This window comes from Guillardia theta, assembly GCF_000315625.1.
Source record: "Guillardia theta CCMP2712 unplaced genomic scaffold GUITHscaffold_86, whole genome shotgun sequence".
NCBI classification, from domain to species: Eukaryota; class Cryptophyceae; order Pyrenomonadales; family Geminigeraceae; genus Guillardia; species Guillardia theta.
The window spans coordinates 191,933-205,567 of NW_005434588.1; the positions used below are offsets into that span (position 1 = coordinate 191,933).

Sequence of the window (13,635 nt, forward strand, 5' to 3'; positions counted from 1 at the left end):
CTACGATCATCCGAAGCTTCAAAGTCTGACGGTGGAAGAGTATGAAGTAAGGAGAAGGATGTGATGATAGAGACATGACTGATATGAATCCGACGTGATGGTGATACGATTTTGATAGATGTATATGACATGATATGATATGATATGATATGATATGATATGACATGATATGACATGACATGACATGATATGATATGATATGATATGACATGATATGACATGACATGACATGATATGATATGATATGACATGATATGACATGACATGACATGATATGACATGATGACATGACATGACATGATATGATATGATATGATATGAAATGATGACATGACATGACATGACATGATATGATATGACATGACATGATATGATATGATATGATATGGTGTGACATGACATGACATGACATGACATGACATGACATGACATGACATGACATGACATGACATGACATGACATGATATGATATGATATGATATGATATGATATGATGTGATATGATGTGATATGATATGATATGATATGACATGACATTTCATGTTTCAGAAATCGCAGCAGACGTTTGACGTGGCCTTTGCCATATCGACTTTTGAGCATGATGGTCTTGGTCGTTATGGGGACCTGGTAAGGACGAGGAAGAGAATTCGACGACGGTGATGACGGCATGCAAGCTTGATCCTGACGCAGACATCAAGTCGATGAAGAGGATGAAGGTTTGTGTGACATATCTCGACGTTGTTGTTGTTGACATGCTGAAAGGCTGTGCTGAAGAAGAATGGAATTCTTCTCCTCGCTGTCCCTGTCGGTCAAGACACGGTTAGGTGGAACATGCACAGGTAGTTTAAAACGTGTCGACCATGTTCGATCATACTCGATCTTGTTCCATGTTGTCACTTGTTGCCTGCAGGATATACGGAGAGTCAAGGTTGCCTCTCCTTCTGAAAGGGTACACGTGCTCTGCTCTCTCGGACATGCTCTGTTCTTGGTGAGTTGCTGCAGATGGCGGGTGATCGCTACGTTCGGCTTCCATCACATCCTCTTCCAGCTTCAAGACCCGCTGGTTCATTATCAGCCGGTCCGTCGCGGGAGTGACTTGCTGGGTGGATGACGTGCGTTCAGGTGTTCGTGCTGGGGAACGAGTAGCCCATGTTCAATCTGTTAATATGTACAAGACAACAATGAAAACATTGATCACGACCAAGGGGGGATAGGGAGATGACGAGGAGGAGGAGGAAGGGGGGAGGGGAGAGGAGGAGGAGGAGGAGGAGGAGGAGGAGAGAAGGAGGAGAAGGATGGAGAGTAGGAGGATCGCGAGGAGGCAGTAGAGGGGATGAGACGATCTCAAGTTCACATGGGAGCATGTAGACCGATCTCCTCTCCCACCTTCTCCAGCAGAGTCTTGGCCATGGCCCTGATTTCTCTCTGCAGATCCAAGTCAAGGAGAGTAGAGGCAAGCGAAGCAACGCACGTTGGAGGAAAGGATACACTTGCACAGGGTGGAGTAGAGGAGGAGGAGGTGTCCGGTCTGCGAGCTCCGATCGTGCAGCCGACTAGATCGCTTCCTCAGGGCCTTTTCCTCCTCTTCGGTTCTTGCCGGGAGCTCGTCCATGGCGTAACTCCTAGGGGGCTACAGGAGCGTGAGGAGGAGTAGCAGAAGGAGAGGAAGAAGTTGGGGAGACAAGGATCAGAGCAGCGACGAGGAGAGCAACGAGATTGAGAGCGAGGATTAGGAGAAGAATGAGGAGGAGCAGAAAGATGATGACGATCATGATGGTGGTGATGATGATGATGATGAGGAGGAGGAGGAGAAGGAGAAGGAGGAGGAGGAGGAGGAGGAGGAGGAGGAGGAGAAGGAGAAGGAGAAGGAGAAGGAGGAGGAGAAAAGGAGGAGGAGGAGGAGGAGGAGGAGGATGGTTCCTTATCACCTCAAGCTCTTCCACGAGGAGATCGAAGCATGATGGTGAGAGTCGCAGACTCTCCAAGCTCTGATGGCAAAACGAGAGGAAGTCGAAGGAGGAGAAGCGGGAGGTAACGACAAGAGTACAGGATTGGATGGAGGATACAGGGAAAGAAGGAAAACAAGAACACGTCAGGACGAGCAACACAGCAGCAACTGTTGTAACCTTGATAGAGGAGATCGCGAGCTCCAGCCAAGACTTGTCGGGGGGCTCGGGGACAGAGGAGCCCAAGTTAGCATGCATCTCAAGGACGGTCCGAATGCGCTCAATGACGATCTGCTCTCATGTCAACGTCTCCGCTCCTCTGTGACCTCCTCTCCTCTCCCCAGCTCTCCTCTCCCCAGCTCTGCTGTTCACCCCACTCCTCTTTCTCTGCTCGGCTCTTCCTCTTCCCCCTCCTCCTTTTCAGCTCCTTCCCCGCTCCTCCTCTTCTATCGATGCTGTAACCCCCCCCCTTCTGCCTTCTTTCCTCTCCTCCTCCCTCAGCTCACCTTGGCCGCAAAGTCAACCTTGTCAGCCTGAACTCCAGCTGCTGGGCTCCAGCTTGCGAGTGTCATCAGCTCCTGACAACAGGGGGTCAGCCAAGGGAGCAGGTGGGAAAGGCAGGTGGGAAAGGCCGACCTGGAGTGCCCGCCTGCTCAAGGCGCTTCTCTTGACACGGAGCGGGAGCTCGAGAGCAGCTTGCTTGCAGCTGTCCTCCAGGATGGCGTCGAAAATTCTGAGGACGTCAACGTGCATGTCGATGCGGCTGGCAAGGGGCGCGAGGATGGAGGAGACGATCCGCATCATCATCCCGTCAACCTCGTCCAGCTCGAAAGTTTGCGCGTCCTTGGCATGCGCAGCTGGAGTGGTGAGGACTGTGCTGAACCCGTCTACGATGTTGTGCCATACTTGGCTCTTGTCCTCCTCGGAAATGCCCGAGGCCGTCTGAATGATCGGCATGCCTGCCTTGAGGACCCTCTCTAGGGACGTGACTATGTCGTTCCATGGGACAGCAGCCTGGCTGGAGGACCTGGAACAGACGCAGACAAGGAAAGTGACTACGATCCTCTCGAACAGATTTGTCTGCACGACGACAGCAGCCTCGTCGCAGAACAGCTCAGCGAGCAGCTGGCTGGCGGCACTGATCTCCTCCTTCGACCTGTGATCGGTCATGCTTGACGTACATGAGCAACAGCCTTCACCTTGCTGGTCGTTGAGCGAACGTGTAGTTGAGGTTAACAGTCCACTCATACGACCTCTCGTCTCCGGGAAGCAAGCAGAGGAGGGAGGAGACGAGCTCGTGCCATAGGGTCACTTGCTCGATGACCTCCCTTCCTCCCAGGAGTTTCGCCATCCTCTTGTAATGGCTCACGACCTCCTTTTCCTCCGCCTTCTCTTGCGAGACGATCACGCCGAGGATGTGGATGAGTCGGGCAATCGTCTCTGAGTGAGAGAACCCCGTCAGCGACCGAGCGAATAGAGGGGAGGTGAGTTCACCATGACCGACTAACTGAGGGGACAAAGTGATGGCATCGTCGACGAGGTCGAACATTTCGTCGGTGATTTCCCACACAACTCCCGTCTTGTGGAGCTTCTTAGCGCAAGACTTCTTCACCTGGGATTCGAAGCATTCCCAGAGAGAATCCCACATGCTCCTGACATGTTTGCGTCAGACGTCGAGCCATGAACATTGATTCTTGGGATGAGATCCAAACGGTTGTCAATGTTGCGATTTACCTTGGGAAGGTCTTGCTCATACTCTTGACCATGATTGAGATAGAGCATACAGCAGACCGGATGATCAACTCGCTTCTGCACTCAAACGCAAACACTAGGCGAGAGATGAAAGTTTTCCAGGTCTCATCAACATCGTCGGGCAAGGTCCCCTGATGTTCAAGGTGCAGGGTGAAGAGCAACTGGATCAGTTTGCACGCTCCGTCGAAGACTGCCAAGGTGAAGTCAGACAGGAACGTAGGGAGAAAGCTGAGGAGAGAAACATGAAAAGGAGGAGCAGGAAAAGGAGGAAGAGGAAAATGGGGAGGTTGGAGGACGAGAAACTGAAGGCTCCCATCAATCTCCACATGAATTCACCTGTCAACCAAGTGCTCAGCCACTGCTGGGTCGATTTCGATCCCTCCGCAACGGCTTCGAAGGTTGTTTGTTCGATCTGCTCCATGTAGGGGAAGATGAACGATTGTATCACTATCCCCATCTTGTCGTGGAACTGCTGTTTGACTCGCTCGTCCTCGAGAAGCATATCCAGCAGGACCTTAACAGATTCGTTCCTCACCTGTTGCAAAGAGGTTCCATCAACCAACATGTATGAATGCACAAGAATACGAGTATCATATCATCGCCAAGCTATCATATCATCAACAAGGTATCATATCATCCCAAATGAACACAGAAAATACAGGTAGAACAGTGAAAGACTACATCTACACGGCAAGTCGCGACGGAGAGGAGAGCAGAGGTTTACATTTTCTCTCTTGTCGGACCCGAGCTTGAGGAGAGCGTCGACAATGGACAACCACAACTGGACTTTCTCGATCCTCGTCGACTCTTTCTCTTCTTCCTGCTCTTCCTCCTCTGCGATTAACTTTGCAGTGACGAATTCTGCACAATCACGAAGGGAAGTGATTGCGGCAAGGCTGAGATTGAAGGTCATGTGCGAGTTTGGAATGGATTGGCAGAAAGCTCTGATCTACCTTGTCTCCAAGTCCAAGGTCTGCCTGCCGAACGCGATAGCAAGATGAAGGAAGGAGGAGAACTCTTTCTCGTCTAGCTCGCTCAAGAACTCGCTCGAGACCAGAGATACGCACTTGATTCCTTCTTTCACCTGTACTGAAGTCACTGCAACAGCTGAGGTCTGACAAGCTGCGTGGAGAACGAGAGAGGCACCGAAGGAGAGACAGGAATGGAATAGTTGCACGCAAGGAAAACACGTAGTAAAGAAGATGTAGAAGAAGATTCAAAGGGTCCAGGAGACAGAGCCAGTGCCAGTGAATCAATGAAATCTATTTGTTTCTCTTACCAACGCCACGTCGTTGGACTTGGAGATGTTCGTGAAGGTTTGCATGAGAATGGACCAGCTTGACTTAATCGATTTTCCCCTCTTCTTGAGAATCTCGAAAATGCACCTCAAGATCTCCATCTTCACTTCTTTCGGCGACTGATTGAAGATCTGAGCACGATGGTGAGACACAATCATCAAACGCGCGTGAGTCATCATCGTCATCGTCGTCAGAAACAACCACCACAACCAAAATCACAACCAAAATCTTTTCATTATCATCTCCACAACCACAATCACCATCACAACCAGCACCAGCACCAGCATCATCATCATGTACCTCAGCAAGAGATCCCAGCATACTCTTCTCAAGCTTGTCGTCCGAAGCTTTCGCGAGGTCTCTCTTCTCCAGAAAGCTGTCGACGAATCTCTCGAAGATCGAGATCGCAGCCTGCATGAAATGATCAGTGACAGAACAAAGTGAGAAGAGCTTGTTTCAACCTTTCTGATCTGACTCTCTTCATGAATGCAAAGTTTGACGATGGTGGTCTGTAGAGAGTCCCATATCTCTTCCAACCGTGCGTGATTGCTCTCAGCGACCACAAATGCACAAGACATCCCGAAGTAGACAGAGTCTGCAGACAGAATGTGAGTGAGCTGCAAGATGCTCTCTTCAAGACTCTACTTAAGTTGTTCTTGTCTGCTGCATCTTCCACACTCCCGTCTTGAGCCTCTTCCTGATGACAACCATGAGCGAAATTCAGGCGCAGGCATCGCAGTTTTGCCTTCTCCGTAGGAACAGCAGCCTGTTCCAGCGTCTTGAGTAGCGACATGCAAGCGTCTCTTGAAAGTTTGTCGCTGTCTTCAAAGATCTTGTCGATTCCCCTTGAAACGTGCTTGAGAAATTTCACGTCCTCCTGGGCGAAGCCCAAGGACGTGGAGGCTTCAGATGTCTTGTCTTTCATGTACACAGACAACTTCGTCTGCAACCCGAAGTCTGTGGAAGCGTGAGAGGGCAATCTGGATCGTTGACAACAAGTCCTTACTTGCAATGTTTGCAGTCCAATACTGCAAGACAGGAAAGAGAATCTTCCAAGAGTGCTGCATGTCTTCGCCCAAATCGAACACCTTTCGTACTTGTCATCCCCACGCTTCTCTCACACGCTCCTACCATGCGGATGATCGAGTCCAGGATGAGCAGGCGAGGGCGTGCAGGCAGTTGTGTTGTGGAGTCTGGAGCTGGAGCACCGACAGCTTTGCAGATGATGCTTCAAGGGGCGTCAGGTCGTTCTTCACCAACAGCCCAAGATTGTACCTCAACGCAAGGTCTCTAGAGTGGAACTGCCTGAGCTCGTTGCTCGCTTGCATGTAGGAGCAGAGGGACCTCAGGACGAGTTGCAAGAGCCTGTCATTCTCGATGTGTTGCATGCAAAGGCGAGTCAATCCCATCAGTGAGATGGTCCAACTGTCGATCATGTGGTTGCACACCTGGAACGAGTCAGCAGCATGACAACTACAACAGCAAGCCCGTCACCTTGGACGATGCGCTCTCTTCATCTGGTTTTGTGTCTGTCACAGTATACGATGGGTAATCCTCGAAGCTGCTCAAGGAAGAAGTAGAGATAGGTCGTTGAAGGTTGCACATCTCATTCATCGCGCATGACAGGTTCGAGGAGCAGATTATGGCAAGCTCGAACGCGATCGTGTCCCAATCAGGAGGTAAAACTGGTTCTTCGCCCTGGATAAAGAAATATCAAGGATCTGCTGTAGCAGACGGGCAAAGATTGCAAAGAGGGCTCACAGAAACGGTGTCGATGATTCTCTTCCATGACATCTTCTCATCTTCAGTGATGGACAAGAAGTTCTTCACAGGCAGCTCTCGTTGGGCAGCGACCATCTGCTTGCTTGATCGTGTATTCTTTGTCTCTGCAGCTTCAATCAGATCCTGTCCAAGCAAATTTTCTCGGCACGTGGCTCTATCGCATGAATCATTGTACTGATGATCAACTCAATTTCTCATGACATGAGTCTTGCCAAACAAGCAACGAAATCAACGATATCCACACAGCAATACAACATCTGCAACACACAGAGCCAAGGGTAAAGTCTAATGGCAGACCTTTTGGATGAGGAGGGTCGAGATAGTTTGAAACTATCGCAGCAAACGCATCCATCTCCATGTCAATCACGTTCTCTGCATCGCTTGACTGATTGAGTTCGCTGCTAACGATGTGAATCTTTTTCAGTCTGGTCGGAAGTTCGTCGGATGTTGTATATTCGTGTAGACATTCAAGAGCAGCAAGTTTCAGCCATGACGGCTTGGCCTCCTGGAGCATGGAATCAGGCATTTTCAGCACAACGAAGGAGACCAAGATTGCAAGAACTGTTTCGCACTACAAAGATTCGATTGGCAAGAGGTAGTGAGAGGATGCATACGGGTCAAGAACCATCCATGAGATCGACAGTAACAACACCACGACAATCTCGCATCAACGATGAGAAGGGAGAGAGAGAGGCGCCGTCACCTGTGCCATGTGCACAAAGAGAGAGATCATGTTTGCCACACAAGACAACAGGTTGGATTCGCAATCGTCGTTGCAGTCGTCATCACTGCAAAAAGTTGTCAACCCTCACACCTCCCTTCGCATTCAGCAGACCTGTTGGGAGCAGAATAGTAGCTGATCACTGCCGAGCAACATCGCAACAGCCTCACAATCTTCCAGACATGATCAGCGCAAAGACAAGTTGGTATGGAGCGATCTCACAGCAATGTTGATGTCTTGTGCAGAGACAGCCTGTTTCGAATCTTTCATGACGAAAGCTCGGGTTCCAGCCTCAGCGACTCTTTGCAGCTGATAAACAAGGACCGAACAAATCTGATCGTTCAGGATGTTGAGGAATGATTTCGACCTTCCCAAAAGTAAGAATGTCATCGCACAGACAACACGAGAGAACGAAGCACAGCGTCGATCATTTTCAACTCCACATCACTCTCAACTCCACATCATTTCATCATGGCATGCATCGTCTCAACTTCACGGCATCCATTCGTGTTCATCACAGGTCATACTTGTGAAATATCTTGCTCTCAGCACGGAGAATGTCGTCCAGAATCCCGAGGATCATGGGACATACTGAGAAGTGGGGGCGAAACTGAAGCTTCTTGCTCGTCTCCAGCTTGATAATGGATGAGAACTCTCGGAAGAGATGCGATCCGATCATCGTCACGTGGCTCTCAAGATCTGCAGGCTCAGCTTCGGTACTCTTCTTGGCGAGCTCTTGCATGACGATGATGGCCTCCCTGCATTCTCCTTCGTACAACTTTGAGAGAAGGTCAAAGAATCCTTCCAGTGACGACTTGATGGACAAATTTGCAATCTGCAGTCGAAAGGATGGGAGAGATCAGTCTGCAACGCATACTTGCAAGCTCTGTGGACCTGTGCGGCGTGAGTGTAGCGGCTTCCATGCAATGACAAAAGAGTCTCAATGCAAAGAAGCATCGCTTTCTCCTGTTTGCACAGACGTGTCAGAAGGAGTAATGAATATGTTCCGCCCTCTAGATCAAAATTCTATCTTGCTACTTGGTTCTGGTTTCCTTAAATTGTACATCTAGGTATCGCTCTCATCCATAGCTCCATTGCATCCCTTCTCAACTTGCTCATTCATCTGTCTTTGGGAGAATACGTAGCAAGGGGGCAGTTGGAAAACGTACATGGAAGCATATTCTTGGCGACTGCAGTGACGTGCTGCACAACTGAAGAAACAGAGACATCACTACAACTGTAGCGGTCACTGCCCGGTCTCACGACAGCACCTGGACGATTCGAAGTTGAAATGCTTCGTCTGTGCTGTCAACGGCTAGTCTGAACACATTTGAAGCCTTCACAAACTCGTCCTGGATCCTGTATTAGGGTTGAACGACCTCGGAAATTATCTGGCTTACCGGATCGATCCCATCGCAGGCCGCAAGGCGTTGAAGCATTGAGAGTCCCATGCGAGACAAGTTTGCAGTCTTGCTCTCAGAGGCCTGTACAGAATGCAAGTTCAGAAACATGAGAGAAAGCAAGTTCAGAAACATGAGAGAATGCAAGTTCAGAAACATGAGAGAATGCAAGTTCAGAAACATGAGAGAATGCAAGTTCAGAAACATGAGAGTTGCTCGGACGTTTCGATACACCCCGTGGCATCCAAACAAAACAGCAAAACTAAAAGATTTGCTTTGCGAATTTACACTTAACCCGTGTCTCACCTGGAGAGCGATCTTGAGGATTGCATCACTCGATCTGATCGACTTCGTCAGGCTGTCTTGATCATGGTGCTCCTCATCAATGTCGCGGATGATCCTAAATCAAAGTCACATACGAAATGAGCGATAGAACAGACACATTTCACAACGGATGCTCATACACATCTGAGGCTCATCAAAGAGATTCTTATCGCATGCCTCAAACTTCACCTCTCTGCGCTCTTCAAGAGCTCACGATATCTGTATTGACTCCTTGGGGTGTTCGTTTCCAGCGTCTCTAGGTCCTTGAGAAGAAGTTTGCACACTTCACTCGTCATGTGCGAATCTGGCTTCGTCGTCATGGACATGGACAATCTTGCAGTCGCCTTGCTCTTATCTTGAGTATCACCCTTTGGCTCTTTGCTCCTCCATCCAAACAACGATCCCCCCCAACTCGATCGTGCTTTCTGTGGAATCTTCGCACTTGCTTGATTGGTTTCGGCCGCACCTTGCTCGGGAGTTGTCTGTTTGATTTCTTGAACATCCTTTTGATTCTCATGATCGTGGTCAACTTCAGCCTCTTCAGTTGTGGCTGTTACTGTAGCTGTCTCAGTGTCAGTCTCTGTCTCTTCGTTCCCGCTTTTGACATCTTTTTCATCTCCTCCCTTGTCATGAACCCCTTCATCAGCCTTCACTTCCTCTTCCCCGGAATCGGTTGTTGCTTGAGCATCAGGAGGCGCAGTCTCGTCACGGAGTTCCTCTACCTCAGTCTTCTCGACCCCTTCAGTTTGTTCATCGTTTTCTTCATTGCCTTCCTTCACCTCTGCGTCAGCAGTCTCCCTTCTTTCAGATTCTTCTCTTTTCTCCTCCTCATCCTCCTCCTCCTCCTCCTCCTCCTCCTCCTCCTCCTCCTCCTCCTTCTCCTGTCCCTCCTCCTTTTCATCGCCATGATCATGATCATTCTGACGATCACTGTCATCTGCATTTTCGGCTTCGCTTTCTCTAGCTTCTTCCTCGACCTTGCCATCTTCCTCGAGTGTCGAATTTTCTCCTTGGCCTTCCTCTTCCCAAGACTTCTGTTCATGTAGGCTGCCGTCTTGGGAGTCCAGCTGCTTGTTGGAATCTACCGATCTTGTCTCCATCTCATGCGTATCAACATTGGAATTCGGAGAGTCGTCATTGGTCGCCGCATGCTCTTGGTCGTTGAAACCCTCACTGTCTTCATCCTCAACGTCCTTGCCCTCGACTACTTTGCCCCCGGCATCTTTTTGAGCCTTCCCTTCAATCACCGGGTGATCATCGCCTTCTGCATGATCCTCGTCACCTGCTTGCACATCCTGTTTCGAATCGATCTCAGGCATCACTCCCCAAAGCTTGTGACTCAGCCCGATTGGACTGCTGCAACTTATTCCTGATCAACAACACAGTTTCCGTGCGATGATGTCCTGTTAGGAAACGAAAGTCAACATCAATGATGCTGAAAATTCCAGGTGCTCCACATAAATTTCAAATCATGGGGAAAGTACTGCCTACTATCGGGACTTTGGACAAGCGTAAAATCTGGATTTCGCTATAAATTCTACTTTCTCACTGTGAGGTCTCAACTATGTCTCTCTTGCCATCTCACCCTCTGGATACAAGCTCGATTAAGCTCCATAGTTTCATAGTCTATCTCCTCTCATCTTTGCAAACTTCTTCCGCGATCGCAAAAATTCGTTGCCCCTGACTAATCGTCCAAGGTTTCTCAGCTCTCGATGTTGATCAACTGAATGCCATTCAAGTTTGAAGATGGTATAACTGGTAAACAGGAAGATAAAGTATCCTCCCACAGCCATCTCGCTCGATTTCCTCTGCATTTTTTCATCTTCTTCGCCCTTGTCTACTCTCTTGGCCTCCATGAATTTCGCTTTGTTCCCCCAGACTGGAGGAAAACAGCAGAAAATTCAAGGGTGGGTGGTCAACCAAGGGAGAGGAGGTAGGGGTGGAGGTTGAACTTCGATAGGGGTATTCACGAACACATGTGGGTAGTATAACCCACCCCCTTATATCCCATCATTTTTCCCTACACTTCTCTTTTCAAGTACCCCACCATTTGAGGTAAATTGTTTCGAAACAGATGATGCAAGGGGTAACGTACATCACCATGCGACATGGGTGGGGTACCTTTCCACCCTATCCGACAAAGTCTTTTGTGCTGGGGAATGTAAGGGGTGCTGGTGATGTTGATCTCTAGGTAGGGTACCCTTCAACCAGTATATAGGGGTAGTTACAGCTGTGCCCAATCACAAAATGGGGTAGGGTACTGATCAGATTTGGGGTAGTGGTCGCTACCCGGTCCATATTTTCTTCCACCGGTCGTAAGATAGAGTACAAGTGTACCCGTCTTGTGGAAGAATTTTAGCAGGGTACTTGAAAGTACCCACCTCAAGGCTGTCGTACCCCTACCCTCAGTATTCTTTTCCCCCACTCCAGTATCCCACCCCTTCCATCAAACCGACATCATACCCCTCCCTTCTCCTCAGATTCACCACCCCCATCACCTCATTAGACATACTATACCCCATCAATGACCCCCTACCCATGTTTTGACTGCAAAATCGTTATCTTGATATGGTGGGTACTTTGTTATTTTAAGTTGGGAGAGGCCTTGGGGGCCGTCGCCGGTACGGTCCGGGGCCCGGCCGCGCCGGGCCGGGGGCCGGCTAGCCCGGGCCGCCGCAGTGAAGCCTCACACTACTGAGTCACAGTGTCACTAGTAGTACGGCGGCCCGACGGTAACTCGCCTTACTAGCCGAGCGGCTGACTCGTCACGCGGTCCAGCGGCGGGCGGAGGCTGGCACCGTCGGCGGCCGCCTCCGCCGAGCCGCAGAGTGACTCGTCCGACGCAGCCGCGACCATTCGACGGCGGACTAGTAGCGGCGCGGGCCGGGCCGCCGGGCCGCCCACGGTGACTAGCCCCTGAGTGCCGCATCGGCGGCATCAGTCAGTCAGCCGCGCCCGGCGCCGGGCCGGATCGGACCACCCGATCATCCTGATCGGACGGACAGTGATCCGGGCCTGATCGGACCGTACGGACTCGTAGCCTAGTAGTTTGCTTATAAATGCTTACCTGACCCCCACCCCTATTTTCTGCTACCAACATACCGGTGAAGATAAGTCCCAGGGCACTCCGATGTAAAACCCTTGAATGGGAGCTAGATGATGTGGGTGGGGGGTATATACCCCCACCACTCCTTTTCCTGGACTAATGACGGGTTCGACAAATCTCCCGACCCCCTGTTTCCTTTTTCCGCTTTATTACGCACACCCTTCACGTGCCGGGTATTTTATGAGGATTATCCATACAAAAGGGTGGGTACTCAAAGTGATGATTTGGACCCCCACCCCTTCATTCAGGCCTTTTACAAGATCTTTAGCGAAAATGCGCTGCTGGAGGGTGGTGATGCTTGGGAGCCGGAGGATGAGCGGGAGGAGCGTCATGGGAGGAGACGAGGACCCTCACGTGGTGAGTAAGAGCATGAAGCCCTGCCGAGGAAGAGGAAGTGGTACATTGAGAGTTGGAGTGGAACAAGTCGATGTAGTAGCATCTGTTGTCTTGCAAGGATATTGAAGTAACACCGGACATGTACGGGGGGTCAAACCATCAGTATATGATCGTGAAAATGATCCTGATAGGTAGATATTGATGTAGTACAGTTTTGTTGTCAGTTTCATGGCCATTGGTAGTTGAAGTCAGCCATTCTTGGGATGCTCCAAGTGAATCTAAAGTCGTTGATTGTTTCGTTCAGATCCTTGGCCTCCCTAGAGGATCCACCTCAGCAGACATCAAGAATGCATGGCTGGATCTTGCAAGAAAATGGCATCCAGGTTATCCTCTTCGCCCCTTCCTCCTCCCTGCTTGCTCTCCATCTTGACAGCTGCACTGCGCGTCAGACCTTCATGGAGCGGCTGGGACAGAGACGCACACGAAGGCGGAAGCTGAGTTCAAGCGTATCCAACATGTACCTCGAGGAGGATTGAGCTAGAGCAGGAGACGTGGTAGTGGTGGTGGGGAGAGAGAGGATGGGAAGAGGCGAGGAGAGGAGGTTGGAGGGCTTAAGACTGTAGCTGACTGTGTGCATGCTCTTCCTCATCCTGTTAGGCATACTCCGTCCTCTCGGGCTCAGACAGGACCCTGAGGTGAGACGCCCTCCTCCTCCTCCTGTGCAGCTGTTGGATCTCGGAGGCTGACCGTCCTGCTTGAAGGTACCAAGACTACGAGAACTTCTCTGGTGCCATGTACGGGAATGGGGAGCATAAGACGACATGGTCCAATAAGCACATTGTGAGGAGGAGGAGGAGGAGGAGGAGGAGGAGGAGGAGGAGGTGGTGGTGGTGGTGGTGGAGGAGGAGGAGGAGGAGGAGGAGGAGGGAGGGGGGGAGGGGGGAGGAGGAGGGTGGTGGGTGGTACGAAA

General features: G+C 50.3%; 2 protein-coding genes across 2 annotated transcripts in view; one reads left to right on the forward strand and one right to left on the reverse strand.

Moving 5' to 3' along the window:
* Positions 1-1,350: 1,350 nt before the first annotated feature.
* Positions 1,351-10,542, reverse strand: GUITHDRAFT_144373 (hypothetical protein; the record flags this gene model as incomplete). Its single annotated transcript, XM_005825188.1, has 30 exons — positions 1,351-1,425; positions 1,472-1,630; positions 1,929-1,988; positions 2,127-2,237; positions 2,453-2,524; positions 2,583-3,102; positions 3,146-3,598; positions 3,681-3,888; positions 4,035-4,233; positions 4,423-4,594; positions 4,652-4,782; positions 4,978-5,127; positions 5,297-5,407; positions 5,458-5,591; positions 5,642-5,953; positions 6,003-6,084; positions 6,128-6,224; positions 6,272-6,444; positions 6,491-6,694; positions 6,758-6,882; positions 7,076-7,283; positions 7,482-7,566; positions 7,593-7,672; positions 7,722-7,866; positions 8,027-8,334; positions 8,669-8,710; positions 8,771-8,851; positions 8,900-8,983; positions 9,206-9,299; positions 9,413-10,542. 30 exons carry the CDS (start codon positions 10,540-10,542, stop codon positions 1,351-1,353), a joined length of 5,805 nt encoding a protein of 1,934 aa, XP_005825245.1.
* A 2,078-nt stretch (positions 10,543-12,620) lies between these two features.
* GUITHDRAFT_154760 (hypothetical protein) overlaps positions 12,621-13,635 on the forward strand; it is a gene marked incomplete at its 5' end in the record, with an annotated part of 2,633 nt that continues 1,618 nt past the window's right edge. The window contains 5 exons of the mRNA XM_005825189.1: positions 12,621-12,686; positions 12,970-13,048; positions 13,115-13,182; positions 13,323-13,360; positions 13,427-13,596. Coding sequence (XP_005825246.1) covers positions 12,624-12,686; positions 12,970-13,048; positions 13,115-13,182; positions 13,323-13,360; positions 13,427-13,596 — 418 coding nt within the window. The remainder of the gene's footprint in view (positions 12,687-12,969; positions 13,049-13,114; positions 13,183-13,322; positions 13,361-13,426; positions 13,597-13,635) is intronic.